This window comes from Pecten maximus, chromosome 18 (assembly GCF_902652985.1).
Source record: "Pecten maximus chromosome 18, xPecMax1.1, whole genome shotgun sequence".
In the NCBI taxonomy this organism is placed as follows: Eukaryota; Metazoa; Mollusca; class Bivalvia; order Pectinida; family Pectinidae; genus Pecten; species Pecten maximus.
The window spans coordinates 32,476,555-32,504,434 of NC_047032.1; the positions used below are offsets into that span (position 1 = coordinate 32,476,555).

At 31.6% G+C, this 27,880-nt stretch overlaps 1 protein-coding gene across 1 annotated transcript in view; it reads left to right on the forward strand.

The window, feature by feature from the left end:
• The window catches only part of LOC117316814 (solute carrier organic anion transporter family member 3A1-like), a 30,372-nt gene extending 6,824 nt beyond the window's left edge, over positions 1-23,548 (forward strand). The window contains exons 3-9 of the mRNA XM_033871590.1: positions 5,784-5,960; positions 6,648-6,812; positions 7,152-7,341; positions 10,468-10,597; positions 18,433-18,590; positions 20,443-20,507; positions 21,576-23,548. Of these exons, the coding sequence (XP_033727481.1) occupies positions 5,784-5,960; positions 6,648-6,812; positions 7,152-7,341; positions 10,468-10,597; positions 18,433-18,590; positions 20,443-20,507; positions 21,576-21,904 (1,214 nt within the window). The 3' untranslated portion in view covers positions 21,905-23,548. The remainder of the gene's footprint in view (positions 1-5,783; positions 5,961-6,647; positions 6,813-7,151; positions 7,342-10,467; positions 10,598-18,432; positions 18,591-20,442; positions 20,508-21,575) is intronic.
• Positions 23,549-27,880: the final 4,332 nt, after the last annotated feature.

Below are 27,880 nucleotides of genomic sequence, written 5' to 3' on the forward strand. Positions count from 1 at the left end.
TAAAGTATTACTGACACGTATTATATACCTAGTTAAAGTATTACTGACACGTATTATATACCTAGTTAAAGTATTACTGACACGTATTATATACCTAGTTAAAGTGTTCCCTGACACGTATTCTGCACCTAGTTAAAGTATTACTGACACGTATTATATACCTAGTTAAAGTGTTCCCTGACACGTATTCTGCACCTAGTTAAAGTATTACTGACACGTATTATATACCTAGTTAGAGTATTCCCTGACACGTATTATATACCTAGTTAGAGTATTCCCTGACACGTATTATATACCTAGTTAAAGTATTCCCTGACACGTATTATATACCTAGTTAAAGTATTACTGACACGTATTATATACCTAGTTAAAGTATTTCCCGACACGTATTCTATACCTAGTTAAAGTATTACTGACACGTATTCTATACCTAGTTAAAGTATTACTGACACGTATTATATACCTAGTTAAAGTATTCCCTGACACGTATTCTGTACCTAGTTAAAGTATTACTGACACGTATTATATACCTAGTTAAAGTATTACTGACACGTATTCTATACCTAGTTAAAGTATTACTGACACGTATTATATACCTAGTTAAAGTATTACTGACACGTATTATATACCTAGTTAAAGTATTACTGACACGTATTATATACCTAGTTAAAGTATTCCCTGACACGTATTATATACCTAGTTAAAGTATTACTGACACGTATTATATACCTAGTTAAAGTATTCCCTGACACGTATTATATACCTAGTTAAAGTATTACTGACACGTATTATATACCTAGTTAAAGTATTACTGACACGTATTATATACCTAGTTAAAGTATTCCCTGACACGTATTATATACCTAGTTAAAGTATTCCCTGACACGTATTATATACCTAGTTAAAGTATTACTGACACGTATTATATACCTAGTTAAAGTATTCCCTGACACGTATTATATACCTAGTTAAAGTATTACTGACACGTATTATATACCTAGTTAAAGTATTACTGACACGTATTATATACCTAGTTAAAGTATTCCCTGACACGTATTATATACCTAGTTAGAGTATTCCCTGACACGTATTATATACCTAGTTAAAGAATTACTGACACGTATTCTATACCTAGTTAAAGTATTACTGACACGTATTATATACCTAGTTAAAGTATTACTGACATGTATTTTGTACCTAGTTAAAGTATTACTGGCATGTATTATATACCTAGTAAAGTATTCCCTGACACGTATTATATACCTAGTTAAAGTATTACTGACACGTATTATATACCTAGTTAAAGTATTACTGACACGTATTATATACCTAGTTAAAGTATTACTGACACGTATTATATAGCTAGTTAAAGTATTCCCTGACACGTATTATATACCTAGTTAAAGTATTACTGACACGTATTATATAGCTAGTTAAAGTATTACTGACACGTATTATATACCTAGTTAAAGAATTACTGACACGTATTCTATACCTAGTTAAAGTATTACTGACACGTATTATATACCTAGTTAAAGTATTACTGACATGTATTTTGTACCTAGTTAAAGTATTACTGGCATGTATTATATACCTAGTAAAGTATTCCCTGACACGTATTATATACCTAGTTAAAGTATTCCCTGACACGTATTATATACCTAGTTAAAGTTTTACTGACACGTATTATATACCTAGTTAAAGTATTACTGACACGTATTATATACCTAGTTAAAGTATTACTGACACGTATTATATACCTAGATAAAGTATTCCCTGACACGTATTATATACCTAGTTAAAGTATAACTGACACGTATTATATACCCAGTTAAAGTATTACTGACACGTATTATATACCTAGTTAAAGTATTACTGACACGTATTATATACCTAGTTAAAGTATTCACTGACATGTATTCTATACCTAGTTAAAGTATTACTGACACGTATTATATACCTAGTTAAAGTATTCTCTGACACATATTATATACCTAGTTAAAGTATTCTCTGACACGTATTATATACCTAGTTAAAGTATTCCCTGACACATAATCTATTCCTAGTTAAAGTATTACTGACACGTATTATATACCTAGTTAAAGTATTCTCTGACACATATTATATACCTAGTTAAAGTATTCTCTGACACATATTATATACCTAGTTAAAGTATTACTGACACGTATTATATACCTAGTTAAAGTATTCTCTGACACGTATTATATACCTAGTTAAAGTATTCCCTGACACATAATCTATTCCTAGTTAAAGTATTCCCGACACGTATTATATACCTAGTTACAGTATTCTCTGACACGTATTATATACCTAGTTAAAGTATTCCCTGACACATAATCTATTCCTAGTTAAAGTATTACTGACACGAATTATATACCTAGTTAAAGTTTTACTGACACGTATTATATACCTAGTTAAAGTATTACTGACACGTATTATATACCTAGTTAAAGTATTACTGACACGTATTATATACCTAGTTAAAGTATTACTGACACGTATTATATACCTAGTTAAAGTATTCCCTGACACGTATTATATACCTAGTTAAAGTATTACTGACACGTATTATATACCTAGTTAAAGTATTACTGACACGTATTATATACCTAGTTAAAGTATTCCCTGACACGTATTATATACCTAGTTAAAGTATTACTGACACGTATTATATACCTAGTTAAAGTATTACTGACACGTATTATATACCTAGTTAAAGTATTACTGACACGTATTATATACCTAGTTAAAGTATTACTGACACGTATTATATACCTAGTTAAAGTATTACTGACACGTATTATATACCTAGTTAAAGTATTCCCTGACACGTATTATATACCTAGTTAAAGTATTACTGACACGTATTCTATACCTAGTTAAAGTATTACTGACACGTATTATATACCTAGTTAAAGTATTACTGACACGTATTATATACCTAGTTAAAGTATTCCTGACACGTATTATATACCTAGTTAAAGTATTACTGACACGTATTATATACCTAGTTAAAGTATTACTGACACGTATTATATACCTAGTTAGAGTATTACTGACACGTATTATATACCTAGTTAAAGTATTCCCTGACACGTATTATATACCTAGTTAAAGTATTACTGACACGTATTATATACCTAGTTAAAGTATTACTGACACGTATTATATACCTAGTTACAGTATTCTCTGACACGTATTATATACCTAGTTAAAGTATTCCCTGACACATAATCTATTCCTAGTTAAAGTATTCCCTGACACGTATTATATACCTAGTTAAAGTATTCCCTGACACGTATTATATACCTAGTTAAAGTATTACTGACACGTATTATATACTTAGTTAAAGTATTACTGACACGTATTATATACCTAGTTAAAGTATTCCCTGACACGTATTATATACCTAGTTAAAGAATTACTGACACGTATTCTGTACCTAGTTCAAGATTTCTCCGACATATATTCTGTACCCAAGTCAACACTTGCCGTCAGTTTGACCCAGTACTGTAGTCGTGGAATCATTAAGTTTGATGATTTGATTGTGATCGTAGTTGATTTTGAACCTTCTTTGGTTTCCTATCACGGTATAGTGTCTTTAGTCACAACTTTTAGTTGTAAATGTTGTATTTCAATCTGATTTAAACATCTATGAATTAATAGTGTATGATTCCATTGACGTTTGTTGTATGATTGTTAGTCCCAGTCCTTACCCGACATGTAACTCATAAAATCAAGTTACTCACAGTATATAATACAATTTCAAAAACTTTAGATGAAGGGAAAGATATAAGACTTGTTTTCTGTGACATTAGCAAAGCCTTTGACAGAGTCTGGCATAAAGGATTATTATATAAATTAAAAAAATATGGCATAAAAGGTAATCTCTATAACTGGTTTGAAAATTATCTCTCAAATAGAAGACAACGAGTTGTATATGATGGTTATTCATCTAGTTTTAAAAATGTAAATTCTGGAGTCCCTCAAGGATCAATTCTTGGACCTTTTCTGTTTTTACTCTTTATTAATGATCTAACTAATGAAGTATGTACCAATATAAAGCTATTTGCTGATGACACTTCTTTATATGTTATTGTAGATGATGACTTGGTAACTCCATGTATGGAATTAAATGAGGATTTAGAATCTATCAACAACTGGGCTAGCCAATGGAAAATAATCTTCAACCCAAATAAAACTATAGCATTAACCGTAACAAAAAAAACCAGAAATCATCCAACACTTATTTTTGATAATCAGCCTCTGAATGAGAAAGATATACATAAACATCTAGGAGTCACATTAAATTCTAAAGGCACATGGAGCAATCATATTCAAGATATTTATGAAAAAGGTTATAAAAGATTAAACATTTTAAGAATGCTCAAACATAAAATTGATAGGAACTCATTAATTACACTATATTGTTCATATGTTAGACCAATTTTGAATATTCAGATACTGTTTGGGATAATTGTACTACTGCAGAGTCGAAATTACTTGAATCAATTCAAATTGAAGCAATGAAAATAATAACTGGGTTAAGAAGTGGAACATCTCATCATAAACTTTACATTGAAACTAATTTAGAACCACTTATTGAAAGACGTCGCAAACATAAACTTATCCTAATGTATAAAATATTGAACAAAATGACTCCTGAATATTTATTTGATATTGTTAGACCCTATATTAATAATAATGCTCCACATCATAACCTTAGAAATCATAGATTCTTTAATATTCCTCGATGCAGAACAAACTTGTATGATAACAGCTACTTCATTGATGTCATGAAAATTTGGAACTCCCTTGAAACAGACTTAACTAGTGCTCCTTCACTGAATATTTTTAAATCTAAATTGAATAGAAATAGGCCTTTAAACTCTGATACTACTCACTTATTTAAACTTTGCTCACCTAGAAAATTAAATATCACTCTTTGCCAATTAAGAAACTCTGCTAGCAACTTAAATTATCACAGATTAATAGATCATCTAATTCCAAATTCAGCCTGTTCCTGTGGTTATTACTCTGAGGATCTAGACCATTACTTCTTCTATTGTCCAAATTACAACCATATAAGGCACTTTATACATGACATATTTATACAAGTTGGTTTTATAGATATTAACTTACTAACATGTGGCAACTATGAACTTTCACTTGATCTTAACAAATTTGTTTTAAGTAATGTAGAAAGATTTATAACTAATTCGAGAAGGTTTTAATTCTCATTGAATCAATTAATTATATAATATTTCATTAATATGTATGTATATTATTATCATTGTTCAATAAAATACTCATCTTTCTCAATGTCAGGTAGGTGAAGCGCTTTTGCTCTACAAAATTTTGTATAATTATCTATTTTTTATATATATATATATATAATGTTTATGTATATAAATAAAAATATTTCCTGAACTTTTGATACTTTTCAACTAGAAATTATTCCATTAAACTATGAAAAACTACTTAAACTATTACAATGATGTGTGTATGAGTGTATGAGTGTATGTTCAAATGTTATAAATAACCCTAATTATATAGCTCTATTGTTCAAGTTGTCTAGAAAAATGCTATCAATATTATATTATCAAAATGTCATTTACATATGTATGTGGGAGAAGACTGATATAGGCTAAGCCTGTTGTCAAAACCCTTTGTACTATAAGATCTTGTATAATAAAATTTGTTGAAATTGAAAAATAAAATCAAGTTAGATATATATATATCTTATTTATATATATTTGTAGACGTGTACATCACCCCCAGGGACCCCCGCTGGGTGGGGGCCTGGTGGCTGGGCTTCCTCCTGTTTGGTTTCCTCGCAATCCTATCAGGAATTCCAGTCTTCTGTTTCCCGCGCAGGTTCAAATCGAGGCCAATGGATCACGGGGACGGGAAGTCAGGTTTTCTGGAAAACGTTAAAGGTAATTTATCTTTGTATAAAATGTAGCTTAAAACGTTAAAGGTAATTTATCTTTGTATAAAATGTAACTTAAAACGTTAAAGGTAATTTATCTTTGTATAAAATGTAGCTTAAAACGTTAAAGGTTATTTATCATTGTATAAAATATAACTTAAAACGTTAAAGGTAATGTATCATTGTATCAAATGTAACTTAAAACGTTAAAGGTAATTCATCTTTGTATAAAATGTAACTTAAAACGTTAAAGGTAATTTATCTTTGTATTAGATGTAACTTAAAACGTTAAAGGTAATTTATCATTGTATAAAATGTAACTTAAAACTAGTGATAGGGCTAAACTAAGAAATCACTTGGTTCTACGGAACAAAATGTCTTGACATACTTTTACAATCTTTATCACTCCATCATACCATAATGAGTTGTTATCAACATTTGTGTGCTCAGATGCAATGATAACATTACATTATATAATATTGTATCATATTATATTATATCATTTTATATAATATTATATTATATCATTATACATGTATCAATAACACGTTGTATGCATTTGTATTTCTATTCCATTCAGGTTAGTTTAATTCCATAACTTGTGAATGTTATTTTTTATTATTTTTTAAAAATATAAAACCCTGCACAACTAATAGTGTTTAATGGTGTTTTCCTTTGTTTTTTGTTTCTCCAGACATCTTTAAGGGTCTCGGGAAGCTGGTGACTAACAGGTTGTACATGTTGGTGGTGTTGGCCAACTGTCTGACCTTGTTTGTTGTTGGGGGGGTCTTAGCGTTCCTACCTAAGTACATGGAAACACAGTTCCAGATTCCGGCCTGGTTCGCGAACATCGTGATGGGTGAGTGGCGCTATCTTAAAAGTAACTTCGCAGACTAGAGTGGTTGAATGAGTTTAACTTTTTCGTAGCGTGAATTAGGAACATAATTGTAGAAGATACTAATTTTCCTTAATTCTGAGTAGTAACGCCAACAGCAACACACGCATAGATAGAGTTCAGAATACACTCCATTTCTGAATTGATGACGGACAGATTCCATTTGTCCACCGCTTACACGAATCTCTAAACATATTTCTGGCTTCAGATTACATACAGAATCATTTCCTAATAATGCTAATTCCAAATCATGCGATAACTTGGAAATACAGGTAAATATCGTTTGGTTTTTCTATCTTACAGGAATAATCGGTGTATCCGCTGCTGCCTTGGGGAGTTTTTTAGGCGGATGTCTTGTGACCAAATTGAAACTTACTCCAGTCGCCTGTGCAAAAATGATCCTGGGAATCTCGATTTTCTCCGTCTTCATCCCGATTACTGGATATTTTCTGGGATGTAACAACCCGAAGATTGTAGGGTTTAACGTTCAAAGGTGACACCCATTATCGGTTAATTAACGAATAGAGGTGACAACCGTTATCGGTTAATTGACGTACAAACGTGACACCCAGTATCTGTTAATTAACGTACAAAGTGACACCCAGTATCGGTTAATTAACGAATAGAGGTGACAACCGTTATCGGTTAATTAACGTACAAACGTGACACCCAGTATCTGTTAATTCACGTACAAAGGTGACACCCAGTATCTGTTCATTAACGTACAAAGGTGGCACCCAGTATCGGTTAATTAACGAATAGAGGTGACAACCGTTATCGGTTAATTAACGTACAAAGGTGACACCTATTATCTGTTAATTCACGTACAAAGGTGACACCCAGTATCTGTTAATTAACGTTCAAAGGTGACACCTATTATCTGTTAATTAACGTACAAAGTGACACCCAGTATCTGTTAATTAACGTACAAAGTGACACCCAGTATCGGTTAATTAACGTACAAAGGTGACACCCGGTATCTGTTAATTAACGTACAAAAGTGACACCCGGTATCTGTTAATTAACGTACAAAAGTGACACCCAGTAGCTGTTAATTAACGTACAAAAGTGACACCCGTTATCGGTTAATTAGCGTACAAATCTGAGCCCGGTATCTGTTAATTAACGTACAAATCTAACCCCGGTATCTGTTAATTAACGTACAAAAGTGACACCTGGTATCTGTTAATTAACGTACAAAAGTGACACCCAGTATCTGTTAATTAACGTACAAAGGTGACAACCGTTATCGGTTAATTAGCGTACAAATCTGACCCCGGTATCTGTTAATTAACGTACAAATCTAACCCCGGTATCGGTTAATTAACGTACAAAGGTGATACCCGGTATCTGTTAATTAACGTACAAAAGTGACACCTGGTATCTGTTAATTAACGTACAAAAGTGACACCCAGTATCTGTTAATTAACGTACAAAAGTGACACCCGGTATCTGTTAATTAACGTACAAAAGTGACACCCAGTATCTGTTAACTAACGTGCAAAAGTGACACCCAGTATCGGTAAATTAACGTACAAAGGTGACACCCGGTATCTGTTAATTAACGTACAAAAGTGACACCCGGTATCTGTTAATGAACGTACAAAAGTGACACCCAGTATCTGTTAATTAACGTACAAAGGTGACACCCAGTATCTGTTAATTAACGTACAAAAGTGACACCCAGTATCTGTTAATTAACGTACAAAAGTGACACCCAGTATCTGTTAATTAACGTTCAAAGGTGACACCCAGTATCTGTTAATTAACGTACAAAAGTGACACCCAGTATCTGTTAATTAACGTACAAAAGTGACACCCAGTATCTGTTAATTAACGTACAAAAGTGACACCCAGTATCTGTTAATAAATGTACAAAAGTGACACCCGGTATCTATTAATTAACGTACAAAGTGACACCCAGTATCTGTTAATTAACGTTCAAAAGTGACACCCAGTATCTGTTAATTAACGTGCAAAAGTGACACCCAGTATCTGTTAATTCACGTACAAAGGTGACACCCAGTATCTGTTAATTCACGTACAAATGTGACACCCGGTATCTGTTAATTAACGTGCAAAAGTGACACCCAGTATCTGTTAATCAACGTACAAAGGTGACACCCGGTATCTGTTAATTAACGTACAAAAGTGACACCCAGTATCTGTTAATTAACGTACAAAAGTGACACCCAGTATCTGTTAATTAACGTACAAAAGTGACACCCAGTATCGGTTAATTAACGTACAAAGGTGACACCCGGTATCTGTTAATGAACGTACAAAAGTGACACCCGGTATCTGTTAATTAACGTACAAAAGTGACACCCAGTATCTGTTAATTAACGTACAAAGGTGACACCCAGTATCTGTTAATTAACGTACAAAAGTGACACCCAGTATCGGTTAATTAACGTACAAAAGTGACACCCGGTATCTGTTAATTAACGTACAAAAGTGACACCCGGTATCTGTTAATTAACGTACAAGAGTGACACCCGGTATCTGTTAATTAACGTACAAAGGTGACACCCAGTATCTGTTAATTAACGTACAAAAGTGACACCCAGTATCTGTTAATTAACGTACAAAAGTGACACCCAGTATCTGTTAATTAACGTACAAAAGTGACACCCAGTATCTGTTAATAAATGTACAAAAGTGACACCCGGTATCTATTAATTAACGTGCAAAAGTGACACCCAGTATCTGTTAATTAACGTACAAAAGTGACACCCGGTATCTGTTAATTAACGTACAAAAATGACACCCAGTACCTGTTGATTAACGTACAAAGGTGACAACCGTTATCGGTTAATTAACGTACAAAGGTGACACCCAGTATCTGTTAAATAATGTACGAAGATGACACCTATTATCGTTGAATACATTGATTGAAACACTTGTTTTATATAAGTGAAGATAAATTATGTTGATAAACTCGTATACATCTAATAATAGAAATACAACTGGAAGGAAACTTAAACATATACAAAGGACACTGATTTTTGTAGCTTTGTCAAATTAAATCGATGTTGATTTTTTTATCAACAACTTTATATTTTGAGTAGTCTTGTGACACTTACAGACATCCATAGGCTATACACACTCGTTTGACTTGTTGTAATAGTATAAGTGTAACAGAATCTTTAACTTTGTAATTTCCGGGACGTTTATTAATTTGTCAGTAACAATGACATATGAGTATAATACATCCTTATAAAGTCTGAGGGTGGGACCAAATACGTTACAGAAAAACAATACAATTGTATTAAAATGATATACCATAACATTGCACTCCATTTATTATCCCGTCAAAAACATGGTATCCTGTCCAACTTCACTACAAACGTACTGCATTTTTAGGACTGGTAGATCATCTATAACGTATCGAGCACTGACAGACTATGGAAACAGTACCAAAAGAAATTAACAGACAAAACATGTTATACTCATTATTTTAACGATATAATTCAATGAGTTTCAAAATAATTTCTGCAAAGTTTATGTGAACCTATAGATGTAAAACATATTCCGCCTCTGTTGGTTTTCCTGTAAAATGATACTAAAACACGCGTTTTAAGTGGTTTATGACTTTTATATATTTTCTTATCAATAGTACCCATGGACATATGAATTGTACAGAATCTTGCCGATGTGACGATACGGATTATTTCCCAGTCTGTGGATCGGACGGACAAAACTACTTCTCGCCGTGCCACGCCGGATGTTCTGATCAACAAGGGCAGGTAATTCTTGTTGAATTTCCGACGAATATCTATTAACTAAAACAATTAGTCTAATGAACATTTAAACCATTGTTATATTTCTATGACGAGACTTTAATAAGTGTGGACATGTGGGTACAATGCAAAATCTACAGCTGGGTCTAATCTAAATATAGCTATTTCTACATTAGTGTAGTGATTAATCTAAATATAGCTATGTCTACATATGGTGTAGTGATTAATATAAATATAGCTAGGTCTACATATGGTGTAGTGATTAATCTAAATATAACTATGTCTACATTAGTGTAGTGATTAATCTAAATATAGCTAGGTCTACATTTAGTGTAGTGATTAATCTAAATATAGCTAGGTCTACATATGGTTTAGTGATTAATCTAAATATAGCTATGTCTACATTTAGTGTAGTAATTAATCTAAATATAGCTATGTCTACATTTAGTGTAATGATTAATCTAAATATAGCTAGGTCTACATATGGTGTAGTGATTAATCTAAATATAGCTATGTCTACATTTAGTGTAGTAATTAATCTAAATATAGATAGGTCTACATTTAGTGTAGTGATTAATCTAAATATAGCTATGTCTACATTTAGCGTAGTGATTAATCTAAATATAGCTATGTCTACATTAGTGTAGTGATTAATCTAAATATAACTATGTCTACATTTAGTGTAGTAATTAATCTAAATATAGCTGGGTCTACATTTAGTGTAGTGATTAATCTAAATATAGCTATGTCTACATTTAGTGTAGTGATTAATCTAAATATAGCTATATCTACATTTAGCGTAGTGATTAATCTAAATATAGCTATGTCTACATTTAGTGTAGTAATTAATCTAAATATAGATAGGTCTACATTTAGTGTAGTGATTAATCTAAATATAGCTATGTCTACATTAGTGTAGTGATTAATATAAATATAGCTATGTCTACATATGGTGTAGTGATAAATCTAAATATAGCTTTGTCTACATTAGTGTAGTGATTAATCTAAATATAGCTATGTCTACATTTAGTGTTGTGATTAATCTAAATATAGCTATGTCTACATATGGTGTAGTGATTAATCTAAATATAGCTATGTCTACATTAGTGTAGTGATTAATCTAAATATAGCTATGTCTACATTTTGCGTAGTGATTAATCTAAATATAGCTTTGTCTACATTAGTGTAGTGATTAATCCAAATATAGCTAGGTCTACATTTAGTGTAGTAATTAATCTAAATATAGATAGGTCTACATTTAGTGTAGTGATTAATCTAAATATAGCTATGTCTACATTTAGTGTAGTGATTAATCTAAATATAGCTATGTCTACATTTAGTGTAGTGATTAATCTAAATATAGCTATGTCTACATTAAGTGTAGTGATAAATCTAAATATAGCTTTGTCTACATTAGTGCAGTGATTAATCTAAATATAGCTATGTCTACATTTTGCGTAGTGATTAATCTAAATATAGCTTTGTCTACATTAGTGTAGTGATTAATCCAAATATAGCTAGGTCTACATTTAGTGTAGTAATTAATCTAAATATAGATAGGTCTACATTTAGTGTAGTGATTAATCTAAATATAGCTATGTCTACATTTAACGTAGTGATTAATCTAAATATAGCTATGTCTACATTAGTGTAGTGATTAATCTAAATATAGCTATGTCTACATTTAGTGTAGTGATTAATCTAAATATAGCTATGTCTACATTTAGTGTAGTGATTAATCTAAATATAGCTATGTCTACATATGGTGTAGTGATCAATCTAAATATAGCTTTGTCTACATTAGTGTAGTGATTAATCTAAATATAGCTATGTCTACATTCAGTGTTGTGATTAATCTAAATATAGCTATGTCTACATATGGTGTAGTGATTAATCTAAATATAGCTATGTCTACATTTAGTGTAGTGATTAATCTAAATATAGCTATGTCTACATTTAGTGTAGTGATTAATCTAAATATAGATATGTCTACATTTAGTGTAGTGATTAATCTAAATATAGCTATGTCTACATTTAGTGCAGTGATTAATCTAAATATAGCTATGTCTACATTAGTGTAGTGATTAATCCGTATATAGCTTTGTCTACATTAGTGTAGTGATTAATATAAATATAGCTAGGTCTACATATGGTGTAGTGATTAATCTAAATATAACTATGTCTACATTAGTGTAGTGATTAATCTAAATATAGCTAGGTCTACATTTAGTGTAGTGATTAATCTAAATATAGCTTTGTCTACATTAGTGTAGTGATTAATCTAAATATAGCTATGTCTTCATTTAGTGTAGTGCTTAATCTAAATATAGCTTTGTCTACATTTAGTGTAGTAATTAATCTAAATATAGATAGGTCTACATTTAGTGTAGTGATTAATCTAAATATAGCTATGTCTACATTAGTGTAGTGATTAATCTAAATATAACTATGTCTACATTTAGTGTAGTAATTAATCTAAATATAGCTAGGTCTACATATGGTGTAGTGATTAATCTAAATATAACTATGTCTACATTAGTGTAGTGATTAATCTAAATATAGCTAGGTCTACATTTAGTGTAGTGATTAATCTAAATATAGCTTTGTCTACATTAGTGTAGTGATTAATCTAAATATAGCTATGTCTTCATTTAGTGTAGTGCTTAATCTAAATATAGCTTTGTCTACATTTAGTGTAGTAATTAATCTAAATATAGCTATGTCTACATTTAGCGTAGTGATTAATCTAAATATAGCTATGTCTACATTAGTGTAGTGATTAATCTAAATATAACTATGTCTACATTTAGTGTAGTAATTAATCTAAATATAGCTAGGTCTACATATAGTGTATTGATTAATCTAAATATAGCTATGTCTACATTTAGTGTAGTGATTAATCTAAATATAGCTATGTCTACATTTAGCGTAGTGATTAATCTAAATATAGCTATGTCTACATTTAGTGTAGTGATTAATCTAAATATAGATAGGTCTACATTTAGTGTAGTGATTAATCTAAATATAGCTATGTCTACATTAGTGTAGTGATTAATATAAATATAGCTATGTCTACATATGGTGTAGTGATAAATCTAAATATAGCTTTGTGTACATTAGTGTAGTGATTAATCTAAATATAGCTATGTCTACATTTAGTGTTGTGATTAATCTAAATATAGCTATGTCTACATATGGTGTAGTGATTAATCTAAATATAGCTATGTCTACATTAGTGTAGTGATTAATCTAAATATAGCTATGTCTACATTTTGCGTAGTGATTAATCTAAATATAGCTTTGTCTACATTAGTGTAGTGATTAATCCAAATATAGCTAGGTCTACATTTAGTGTAGTAATTAATCTAAATATAGCTATGTCTACATTTAGTGTAGTAATTAATCTAAATATAGCTATGTCTACATTTAGTGTAGTGATTAATCTAAATATAGCTATGTCTACATTTAGTGTAGTGATCAATCTAAATATAGCTATGTCTACATTTAGTGTAGTGATAAATCTAAATATAGCTTTGTCTACATTAGTGCAGTGATTAATCTAAATATAGCTATGTCTACATTTTGCGTAGTGATTAATCTAAATATAGCTTTGTCTACATTAGTGTAGTGATTAATCCAAATATAGCTAGGTCTACATTTATTGTAGTAATTGATCTAAATATAGATAGGTCTACATTTAGTGTAGTGATTAATCTAAATATAGCTATGTCTACATTTAACGTAGTGATTAATCTAAATATAGCTATGTCTACATTAGTGTAGTGATTAATCTTAATATAGCTATGTCTACATTTAGTGTAGTGATTAATCTAAATATAGATATGTCTACATTTAGTGTAGTGATTAATCTAAATATAGCTATGTCTACATATGGTGTAGTGATAAATCTAAATATAGCTATGTCTACATTTAGTGCAGTGATTAATCTAAATATAGCTATGTCTACATTAGTGTAGTGATTAATCCGTATATAGCTTTGTCTACATTAGTGTAGTGATTAATCTAAATATAGCTATGTCTACATTTAGTGTAGTTATTAATCTAAATATAGCTATGTCTACATTTAGTGTAGTGATTAATCTAAATATAGCTATGTCTACATTTAGTGTAGTGATTAATCTAAATATAGCTATGTCTACATTTAGTGTAGTAATTAATCTAAATATAGCTATGTCTACATTTAGTGTAATGATTAATCTAAATATAGCTATGTCTACATATGGTGTAGTGATTAATCTAAATATAGCTATGTCTACATTTAGTGTAGTGATTAATCTAAATATAGATATGTCTACATTTAGTGTAGTGATTAATCTAAATATAGCTATGTCTACATATGGTGTAGTGATAAATCTAAATATAGCTATGTCTACATTTAGTGCAGTGATTAATCTAAATATAGCTATGTCTACATTAGTGTAGTGATTAATCCGTATATAGCTTTATCTACATTAGTGTAGTGATTAATCTAAATATAGCTATGTCTACATTTAGTGTAGTAATTAATCTAAATATAGCTATGTCTACATTTAGTGTAGTGATTAATCTAAATATAGCTATGTCTACATTTAGTGTAGTAATTAATCTAAATATAGCTATGTCTACATTTAGTGTAATGATTAATCTAAATATAGCTATGTCTACATTTAGTGTAGTGATTAATCTAAATATAGCTATGTCTACATTAGTGTAGTGATTAATCTAAATATAGCTATGTCTACATTTAGTGTAGTGATAAATCTAAATATAGATAGGTCTACATTTAGTGTAGTGATTAATCTAAATATAGCTATGTCTACATTAGTGTAGTGATTAATATAAATATAGCTATGTCTACATATGGTGTAGTGATAAATCTAAATATAGCTTTGTGTACATTAGTGTAGTGATTAATCCGTATATAGCTTTATCTACATTAGTGTAGTGATTAATCTAAATATAGCTATGTCTACATTTAGTGTAGTAATTAATCTAAATATAGCTATGTCTACATTTAGTGTAGTGATTAATCTAAATATAGCTATGTCTACATTTAGTGTAGTAATTAATCTAAATATAGCTATGTCTACATTTAGTGTAATGATTAATCTAAATATAGCTATGTCTACATTTAGTGTAGTGATTAATCTAAATATAGCTATGTCTACATTAGTGTAGTGATTAATCTAAATATAGCTATGTCTACATTTAGTGTAGTGATAAATCTAAATATAGATAGGTCTACATTTAGTGTAGTGATTAATCTAAATATAGCTATGTCTACATTAGTGTAGTGATTAATATAAATATAGCTATGTCTACATATGGTGTAGTGATAAATCTAAATATAGCTTTGTGTACATTAGTGTAGTGATTAATCTAAATATAGCTATGTCTACATTTAGTGTTGTGATTAATCTAAATATAGCTATGTCTACATATGGTGTAGTGATTAATCTAAATATAGCTATGTCTACATTAGTGTAGTGATTAATCTAAATATAGCTATGTCTACATTTTGCGTAGTGATTAATCTAAATATAGCTTTGTCTACATTAGTGTAGTGATTAATCCAAATATAGCTAGGTCTACATTTAGTGTAGTAATTAATCTTAATATATATAGGTCTACATTTAGTGTAGTGATTAATCTAAATATAGCTATGTCTACATTTAGTGTAGTGATTAATCTAAATATAGCTATGTCTACATTTAATGTAGTGATAAATCTAAATATAGCTATGTCTACATTTAGTGTAGTGATAAATCTAAATATAGCTTTGTCTTTATTAGTGCAGTGATTAATCTAAATATAGCTATGTCTACATTTTGCGTAGTGATTAATCTAAATATAGCTTTGTCTACATTAGTGTAGCGATTAATCCAAATATAGCTAGGTCTACATTTATTGTAGTAATTAATCTAAATATAGATAGGTCTATATTGAGTGTAGTGATTAATCTAAATATAGCTATGTCTACATTTAACGTAGTGATTAATCTAAATATAGCTATGTCTACATTAGTGTAGTGATTAATCTTAATATAGCTATGTCTACATTTAGTGTAGTGATTAATCTAAATATAGCTATGTCTACATTTAGTGTAGTGATTAATCTAAATATAGCTATGTCTACATATGGTGTAGTGATAAATCTAAATATAGCTTTGTCTACATTAGTGTAGTGATTAATCTAAATATAGCTATGTCTACATTCAGTGTTGTGATTAATCTAAATATAGCTATGTCTACATTTAGTGTAGTGATTAATCTAAATATAGCTATGTCTACATTTAGTGTAGTGATAAATCTAAATATAGCTATGTCTACATTTAGTGTAGTGATAAATCTAAATATAGCTTTGTCTACATTAGTGCAGTGATTAATCTAAATATAGCTATGTCTACATTTTGCGTAGTGATTAATCTAAATATAGCTTTGTCTACATTAGTGTAGTGATTAATCCAAATATAGCTAGGTCTACATTTATTGTAGTAATTAATCTAAATATAGATAGGTCTACATTTAGTGTAGTGATTAATCTAAATATAGCTATGTCTACATTTAACGTAGTGATTAATCTAAATATAGCTATGTCTACATTAGTGTAGTGATTAATCTTAATATAGCTATGTCTACATTTAGTGTAGTGATTAATCTAAATATAGCTATGTCTACATTTAGTGTAGTGATTAATCTAAATATAGCTATGTCTACATATGGTGTAGTGATAAATCTAAATATAGCTTTGTCTACATTAGTGTAGTGATTAATCTAAATATAGCTATGTCTACATTCAGTGTTGTGATTAATCTAAATATAGCTATGTCTACATATGGTGTAGTGATTAATCTAAATATAGCTATGTCTACATTTAGTGTAGTGATTAATCTAAATATAGCTATGTCTACATTTAGTGTAGTGATTAATCTAAATATAGATATGTCTACATTTAGTGTAGTGATTAATCTAAATATAGCTATGTCTACATATGGTGTAGTGATAAATCTAAATATAGCTATGTCTACATTTAGTGCAGTGATTAATCTAAATATAGCTATGTCTACATTAGTGTAGTGATTAATCCGTATATAGCTTTGTCTACATTAGTGTAGTGATTAATCTAAATATAGCTATGTCTACATTTAGTGTAGTAATTAATCTAAATATAGCTATGTCTACATTTAGTGTAGTGATTAATCTAAATATAGCTATGTCTACATTTAGTGTAGTGATTAATCTAAATATAGCTATGTCTACATTTAGTGTAGTAATTAATCTAAATATAGCTATGTCTACATTTAGTGTAATGATTAATCTAAATATAGCTATGTCTACATTTAGTGTAGTGATTAATCTAAATATAGCTATGTCTACATTAGTGTAGTGATTAATCTAAATATAGCTATGTCTACATTTAGTGTAGTGATAAATCTAAATATAGCTTTGTCTACATTAGTGCAGTGATTAATCTAAATATAGCTATGTCTACATTAGTGTAGTGATTAATCTAAATATAGCTATGTCTACATTTAGTGTAGTAATTAATCTAAATATAGCTATGTCTACATTTAGTGTAGTGATTAATCTAAATATAGCTATGTCTACATTAGTGTAGTGATTAATCTAAATATAGCTATGTCTACATTTAGTGTAGTAATTAATCTAAATATAGCTATGTCTAAACATCTCATTTGAGACTGAATTATTTGGAAGAGTAATCCTGGCAGCTGACTACCGACTCTTTGAGGAAAATGTATAGGAACTGTCTTTATTACAGAAATACGCTTTCAAATCGATAGCTTTACTCACCATTATACAATGTATTATACCAAATTGTAGACGTTTGTGGAGTGTTCCTGTCTAGGAGTTAACGGAACTGCTACCCCAGGTCTCTGTGACTCCGACTGTAACATGTTGGCACCGTTCATGACACTGTCTTTCTTTGGCGGTCTCGTAGCCACCATGGCAGGCATGCCTAGTATTATCTTCAGCATCAGGTAAGGAACTGAAATACGAAACTAAGATAAAGGAAAGTACGAAAATATAAAGCTGAATCCGGTATTGTTTCCTTGTATTCTAGGAGGGGTATAGTGGAATGAGACTTTCCGTCCATCCAGTGTATTTAAACTGTCTGGTGTTAGTTCAGCCCGACTGGGGACAATTCTTTAATTTGTTCTTATACAATGTACAGTAGTCGGGGTGTATGACCTTGACCAGTTAAGGGAAGCTACATCGAAACTTTCAATACCATGAAGAGTTATTGTACTACTACAGGTATGTTAATCGAGTGTAAATTTTCCAAACAACACCGTTCTGGACTTTTTCAGCAGCCAACGAAATCTTGAAGAACCGTAAAACGCGAATCGATCGCCAACACGCGATGGGCAATAGGTTAAACGTTCAGGTTCATAGAGGACAAAGGTCAAATGCTTACCTATCTATCTGTAGTACATTCTGATCAGATCATTGTAACCTTCATTTTCAGAGGTAAGATACTCCTAACCAGCAAGATTTTCACATGGTACTCACGTAACGGTGCTGACCGTCAAGGAAAACTTAGTGACTAATCATGTTACAACCAATGGGAAAGGAACCACCACCTATATTGTCGTTGCTGGTTGTCCAGAACATATCGAATGTATCATGTACAATGTAAACGCAAAAGAGTTGTCTGTGTCCGATAATATTGATATCAACTTGGACAAAGTCCTTGTTGTCAAAACGTGTATGATACCACATGATCTACTCTCACAAAATACGGTGACCTGCCCCATCTCGCATTTCCTACTGTCACATCACCGACAACGATTGGAATCCTCTTAAATCCAACATACTATATGATATTGGCTATTCAACTAGATAATACGCAATCATTGCTACCATGAGCAAAGAAATTCGGACAGAGCCTGAATAGAATGGAGTGCTTTGTAGTATAGATCCTCGATGTCGATCATATGTCTGGAACAAAACTGGCAATTTTGGATCCCCCATGAACGTGACTGTCGTCAGTATCAGGATAGTATATATATATATATATATGTATAAATATGATCTTGTGTCAGGCTTTGCTGTAGATTATAGCTTACTACCTTATCTGTTAACTGTTATACTATATACAGAAAAAAACTAGTAATACTCCATTATTGAATGACGAAAAGTAGTTATTTAGTGACGACATGTTCAACCAATAAAATCTTAAGGTGGCCATCTTGGATTTTTAAAGGATAACATTTCCATGAACATTTTTTGTCAACTGCCTACATATTCTCAACATATTTAACAATTACTGTTGTGTTCTGGCTAGTTTTTCCGTATAATCAATTTCACAATGGGATTCCGCATACATTTTAATATTTCGTTCTGTTATCAATACATATAGTTTATTCTGTAACCTTTTCAACGTCACAATATAAGCTCAACCAACACTTATAAGATAGTTTATTCTGCCAAAACCTCCGATTTGTTGTTTCAATGTTCTGACTAAAATGACCTTTTGCGTTTGTTTTGTCAATAAATCTTTCAAATTTAATGATAGAAACACAATTTTACGTTGTTGTCCCGAATGTGAACTCGTCGTTTTGCTTTTGAGAAACCTAACATTTTCGGTTGGTGTCATGTAAATGTGTCATCAAAACAAACTGAAGTATTCAAAATGAATTTTACTTGTTAAAGTTGCTGATTCAACTGTAAGGGCAACACTCAACGGAGACAAAATTAAAAACAGACGAGGGATCGATTTGGAAATCTCCATTCTAAGTATGTCCCTGTAAGGGGGAAAAGGAAGACACGATTTCTTCAAAAAGAGAAAAATAAAGTTTTTATTTTAGTTATCTGTTTATTTTGTTTCAGGTGCGTCACAGATAAACAAAAGTCGTTGGCTGTCGGATTGTCTTCATTTCTTCAGACACTCCTCGGTAAGGCTTGCCTACGTGTCTATCATTAAGTTATATGGGTATCAGGATATCGGATAGATCACTAACGAGGGGATAATATCCAACAATAAATCCTTATCGTGGATAAGTGATGTACAAGTACCGCTGACAGAGTGGAACAGTGTAAACACTTATACACAGATCAGAAATCCATACACTAATAATGAATCAAAATTGGTTGGATAACCTTAGTAGTAGTTTTCCAATCCATCGAACACTAATGTTGCAGGCTATTGTCAATGTTTTCAAAAGTGGGTGGAGTTTGATCAAAATGGGATAGGGGGATAAGCTTTGTTTAATAACAGAATTCCCACTGTATATCACGTGTCAATGAAACAAGGTTCACATTACGGGACAGGCTTTATTGATGTATGAGATTGTTCACCATATTGTATCTACAGTCGGTGTAGCGATATTCGATAGTCACGTGGGCAGAGTATCTGAGGTTTGTTTTACAATATTGCGGTCTGGATTATTTATTTAAGCATTGATGTCATATGATTTTAGTTTCATCGGGGTATGAAACAAATTTTGTTTGCAATTTTGTTTGCAAACAAAATTTGTTTCATACTCCGATGAAACTACAAAAAAATAAATTGAAATCAAAGCTTAAAATTAATTTTTGAAAATTATTTTCTAATTTAAAACATGTTTTATGTTCAATTTTACTGGTTTTAATTGGGATTATTTTTCTCAAATCAATACGCAATGTCAATTGTCGTATTGTGACTTCACATTTTTCGCGCCATTCTCGGAATTTCTTTCATAGAAGAATGAAAAGAATTTTTCGACCTATCACATTTGAGTATTTACCAAGAAAACAAAGAAAAAATATCCAATCACGTGTGTGTAAGGAGGAGGTATCGGGAGTTATTTCCCTTAGCTATCACGATTCATCAACCTGCACGCCGTTGTATGGAACTCTCTGTTTTAAGGAGGCTCTTGAAAACAAAATCAGTCACATTTTAAAAATCTTATTTAAGTTATAACCTTTAAGATATAATAAGCCTGTGGGAGAGAGAAGTTTAAAACATGTTTCTATTGTTCCAGGTTGGTTCCCAGGGCCGATGATAATGGGAATGGTTACCGACACTTCCTGTTTGACTTGGAGCACTTCCTGTCGTGGTAAAGGCGCATGCTCTATGTACGACATCTATGACTTCCGACTGAAGCGTCACATAATCGAACTTGCTGTAAAAATTGTTGTAGTTTCGATGCACATAGCTATGTTTGTCATTGCCAAACGAACCGATTGGAGTCAGTTTGATCACAATGAAACTATAACCGACAAGCCGGAAGGAGAAATGCTGATGATTTCTAATGGAAAAACCAAAGCGGGATGGACAGACTACAAAGATCCAATTGTAAAGAAGAGATGATGACAACATTTAAAATAGTACCGCAGATAGCATTTTGATATTTATCCGGGTGGACATGCTGACCCCGATATCATGATGGCCCCTAAATCATCAACTAAAAATTACGGACGCAATCACCACTGATGTTCATTCTATCAGTATTCGATAGTAGTTAAGACGATTTAAAACTCTAAAGATAATATTAATAATGGCTGTCATCTCGTTTTATCCTTGAAAATGTATACAGTTAATTAGTACTATAGCAAAAAAGATGCACCAGGGTGTTCAGTGTAAGTTGAAGTCCCCCCGAGGTTTGCCGTAACCTATTGGTGGACTGGAGTATCCGAGGTTTCCCCGTAACCTATTGGTGGACTGGAGTATCCGAGGTTTCCCCGTAACCTATTGGTGGACTGGAGTATCCGAGGTTTCCCCGTAACCTATTGGCGGACTGGAGTATCCGAGGTTTCCCCGTAACCTATTGGTGGACTGGAGTATCCGAGGTTTCCCCGTAACCTATTGGTGGACTGGAGTGTCCGAGGTTTCCCCGTAACCTATTGGTGGACTGGAGTGTCCGAGGTTTCCCCGTAACCTATTGGTGGACTGGAGTATCCGAGGTTTCCCCGTAACCTATTGGTGGACTGGAGTATCCGAGGTTTCCCCGTAACCTATTGGCGGACTGGAGTATCCGAGGTTTCCCCGTAACCTATTGGTGGACTGGAGTGTCCGAGGTTTCCCCGTAACCTATTGGTGGACTGGAGTGTCCGAGGTTTCCCCGTAACCTATTGGTGGACTGGAGTATCCGAGGTTTCCCCGTAACCTATTGGTGGACTGGAGTATCCGAGGTTTCCCCGTAACCTATTGGTGGACTGGAGTATCCGAGGTTTCCCCGTAACCTATTGGTGGACTGGAGTATCCGAGGTTTCTGTTACAGAGATTGAATTTTTAAATGAAAATCATAAAATACAACAGTCAAAGGGAGACTACTTATTCGTATATCTTAATTATAATAACGTCCACACGTCGAATACAGGTGATATACATATGATATAATTACAGCAATTACCTGATTATTATGACCATATCATATAAACTGTATGTCACTCAGATGTTGACAGACTTTGCACACACGTCCATATGCAGATATCTGCACTAGCAATAACTAGCAATACAATAAAGAAATGAAATTTAGTTTATATATACATTTATACAGTTCTTTAATGGCTCAAATGTATGCCGAGAACAAAAATCATTGACCAAAGTACCAAAATACATGCTCAGTGGATGGCTCTTTATTAATCCTTATTAGAAAAGAATTTACAGAAAAGTTGACAGAGCAAAACAGGATCTTTCCTGACATAGTGTACACCCGAGATTTATATTAACCCTTATTGTGGACTTGAGTACCTGAGATTGGCCCTAACCCTGTTACCCAAGTTATCGTATTTGAGGACTATTATATAGCTATACATATATGTAACTATATCTAATATTTGTATTTACTACAGGTGTTCAATACTATTGCAATAATGAGTTTTTATTTTCTAATATGCGGATTTATACAACTGCCTCGTACTCTGATTTATTTACCAATAAATGAGTCTATCTTTATATTGTATTGTTGATAACAAATAAATAAAACAGAGAATAAAACACGCTTCTTATGTCTGTTTGTGTATATGTATATATTTCAATTTCTACTCAAGTTGGACCCAAAGAAACTACCAACTGTTTCATTTGGCCAATGCATTTGACCAGATTAACACTGAGCAATGCGCATGAATACATGTTCGCATATTTTGTAAGGGGAGATAACTCTTGTACAGTTGCAGCTATGCTCAGGCACTTTTATTTTTATCAATATACTTGCAAACTCTATGTTTTTGCATCAAGCATCTTTTATGCATGCCAATACAAAAAACAGAATAAAGATATGTGGATTTTTTTTTTATTTTTAATGATTTTTTTTTAATTTCGAAAATTTGGGAATTTTTTTCAGCTTTTTTTTGTCACTATTTTTCAAAAAAAGGCATCATTATGGAAAAACAAATTATGGTGATTTTTGCCAATATAAACATAAACCACAATATAAAACTATCATGTTTATCATATGAAAGCAAATTTGGCTTTTAAAACATAAAAAATGTATCTGCGCGAATATGCAACAAAGTAAATTATATATGTATAAAAATGTATCTGCCTTTGCAACTATTTAATGTTTTGCTTTTTTCGCAAAATCCACAAATCTGTCTAAAACATGCAAACTAGCAAAATAATAAGTTTTAAACATCTAAACACCTTTGTGAAAAGTATGAAATTATAAATTACATTCATGTATTAGAATGTCCTCCTATACTATATTATAGGCTAAAGTGTTACGATGAACCACGTACCTTTGGGCAGCTTTCTTATTTTTCTGTAAAAAATTAGTGCTATTATCAAAAATTATCTATGCTATATTTATTATATTATATAAATATAAAAACATATATATATTGCACATATCATTTTCCTGCAAGGTGTAAAACCTTAATTGAAAAGCATAATTTTTATCATGAAATTATATAAAACAAGATCAATAAACCAATATCACAGAATTGTATTTATTTTTATTACTTTCTCTAAAAAAGCAAAAACAATGTAATACATGATGTTTTCACATACAGTAAAGCCTGTCATTATGACCACCTGTTATTACAACCGTATACCTGAAGGGAGCTTTGTTCATGAAGCCATGAATTTACCATGAACGTAAAATCTGAATAATAAACCCTTGTTTGAAAGCAATTAGGTAATTTTATAGACAGGTTTTACCATCAGGAAATAAATTAACAGAACTATTGTAACAAAATAACAAACAACAAAAACAAAACACAAATAATATAACAAATCAATTTGTGCAAAAAACAAACAAACGAATTCGTCTTGCAACACAAATAATATAACTGCAAGCAAACTCTTGAAACAACTTATTCTCAACAAATATCTGTTATCTGATTGCTTCTGCATTTGTTGACATGGCTAGCATTTCATTTTCATGTAACACCAACAAATATAATACAAAAGAGTTAATGACATTAAATATTTTTTTGCAAATCGTTTTCGTGCAAATCAGTTTTTCAAACATGCATATCAGCATTGCTTTTTGTGTATAAAGGTTTAATAGGCTTCATTGGATTTGCTGATTGCAACTTTTTTTTCTAATCCAAATAACAACGAAATAGGAACCACATGCAAACATTGGGATCCCAACCTCCTGCAGTTCCTGGAAGTATTTCCAAATCTCCTGCAGCGTGGTACTCGTGCAATTTATAAACATACAGGGCCTGGTCCTCTTTGTATTTCACGTTGTACCATTCATTGAAGCTGATACAACCGATAGAACTTGGTTTGATTTAAACATATTTTTATTGTCATAAATTGTTGACAATTGGGATTGGACACAAGTTTTCCAACTTAGTGACGCCCTCTCTCCCTAGTACATAATATAAATCAATACATAATGGACAGCAGTGAATGCAATATATATATATATAAATAAAAAAAATCTATAAAGGAGAGAAGGAGAAAAAGGGAAAGGTGGAAGAAAAAGAAGGGGGGGGGGGGGGGGGGTAATAGTCATTTCCTATGTACAAATACTCTTTTACATACACATACATATTAGCAGTAGCGATAAGTTGTAAATAGTTATCTGACAGGCTGGAAAACATCGATCAATACACTTTCTTAAAACTTTGTCCGTTATGCACATTCCATGAAAAACTTTACTCTGTAGATCCACTCGAAAACATTCCTTTCCTTGAGTCGTTCAACCATACCAGCCAGCAGATACATGTACAAATGATATAAACTATTGACATATATACAGTATAACATATAATTAATTAATTAATTTAATTAGGTATTAGCTAAGATATAGGGTAGTTAAAGGAAATGGGGTAAGGTGCTCAGAAAGTCAAAACCTGCCAGTACTGTCAATATAAAGTTGGACTGCTTTTGCAATACTAAGATTTGCATCGTTTTCGAGATCTGCATCACCTCTTAGAAGTATATCTAATGTGATATTACCAGGGTACCAATGGAGATCATTTAAAAGCGTCTGTCGTATAATGTGATATTTAGGGCACACAAAGAAGAAGTGATACGAGTCCTCGCACGCGGATCCACATACGCATCGTGCTGAAGGCAAAAGATTGGATCTGAAAAGATCGTAATTCAGAGTACTTGCTCTATTTCTCAATCTACAGTGGAGAATATTTAGCTGTCGAGTACCAAAATTTAGAAAGCATACATCAGTTTCTGTAAAGAACGTTTTACTAAAATTTGATTTAAAGGAATTTAAAGTTGGAGAATTCCTAATAGATATGTCTAAATTATTCCAAAGAGAAGAAGTTGAAGGAAAGAAGGAGTTTAATGTGCGTTGGAGTCTATAACGTTGTTGCCGCACTTGCTGGGAATTTCTTAAGTAATAATTTGTTAAGACTCCAATATTATCCGGTAAGCTATCACATAAGTATAGGGGAGCTATGTTATGTTTTATGTTATAAAAGAGGGTTAATTTTCTTATCTCTCTCCTCTTGGCTAATGAAAGCCATCTAATTTCTTTATATATAAACTCTATTTTTGTGTATACTGGTAACCCTGTAATAATACGAGCTGCCTCAAGTTGTAAATTTTCAAGATTATTGGAATTGGTAACACCACTATTATCCCAAACTTCGCATGCATACTCTAACATAGGTCTAATGTAAGTTAAATACATTTTTCTATTGTTTTTCTGCTTAGTAGAAATTTCAGTTTACGAAGAGTTGCTATATATTTAGAAACCTTCTTGATGATTTCGTCTATATGTTTTGACCATTTAGTATCACTACATAAAATTACTCCTAAGTGTTTATGTTTTTCTGTTATTTCTATAACTGTGTTATTGAATGTAAAAAGTGGCTGGTAAGGAAGATTTGAAAAAGATACTAGCATGATTTCTGTCTTTTTGGGGTTGAAGGACATAAGCCAGTCATTTGACCATTTTTCAAGAGCTTTTAAATCAGTATTAACAACACGTGTAATATCATCTAAATTTTTTGAAGAGTATGATAATGAAGTGTCGTCAGCAAAAAGACGACATAATGATGTGAGTTCGGTGGATATATCGTTGATATAAATGAGGAAAATATAGAGGCCCTATGACAGATCCCTGTGGTACACCAGCATTAATATTTGTCAAAGAAGATTTGGAATTATTTATATAAACAGACTGTTTCCTGCACGACAAATAATTAACTATCCAGGTAAGTAAGTTTCCATTTAGTCCATATTGTCCAAGTTTGTGTATAAGGCCTTTATGCCAAACTCTATCAAAGGCTTTGGAGAAGTTGCAAAAAATAAATGCTATGTGTTCATAATTTTCCAACGATAACAGCATAGAGTGATACAATTCTATCAGTTGGCGCGTGCAAGAGTGTTTTGGTAAGAATCCTGATTGTAACTTGTATATGAGATTGTATTGGTTGAACAAATTGTAAATATGTTTGTATACTAAACGCTCAAATATTTTTCCAACGCAACTTAGTAATGATATTGGCCTGTAATTAGATACACTGTGTTTATCCCCACCTTTGAATATAGGCATAACATTTGCTATTTTCCATCTTTCGGGATAGGAACAAGTTTGAAGGGACACATTAAATATGATAGATAAAGGTAGAGCAATCACATTAATAATCAATTTCAACATTTTATGGCTTATTCCATCAGGCCCTGTTGCTTTATTTATACTTAAAGTACATAATATATCTTTCACTTCGTCGGATGTAATAACTATATCGGTAAGTATGGAGTCAGTTAGTGTATCAAATGTAGGTAGGTGTTTGCCTTGGTCATCTAGTGTCGATATAGATGTAAAGTAATCGTTAAAAGGTTGCATTTTTGTGTGTCATCAGAAATAGTTCGATGAATGTTTACTATAAAGTGGAGATATTTCAGTGTTTTTCTTCCCTTTAA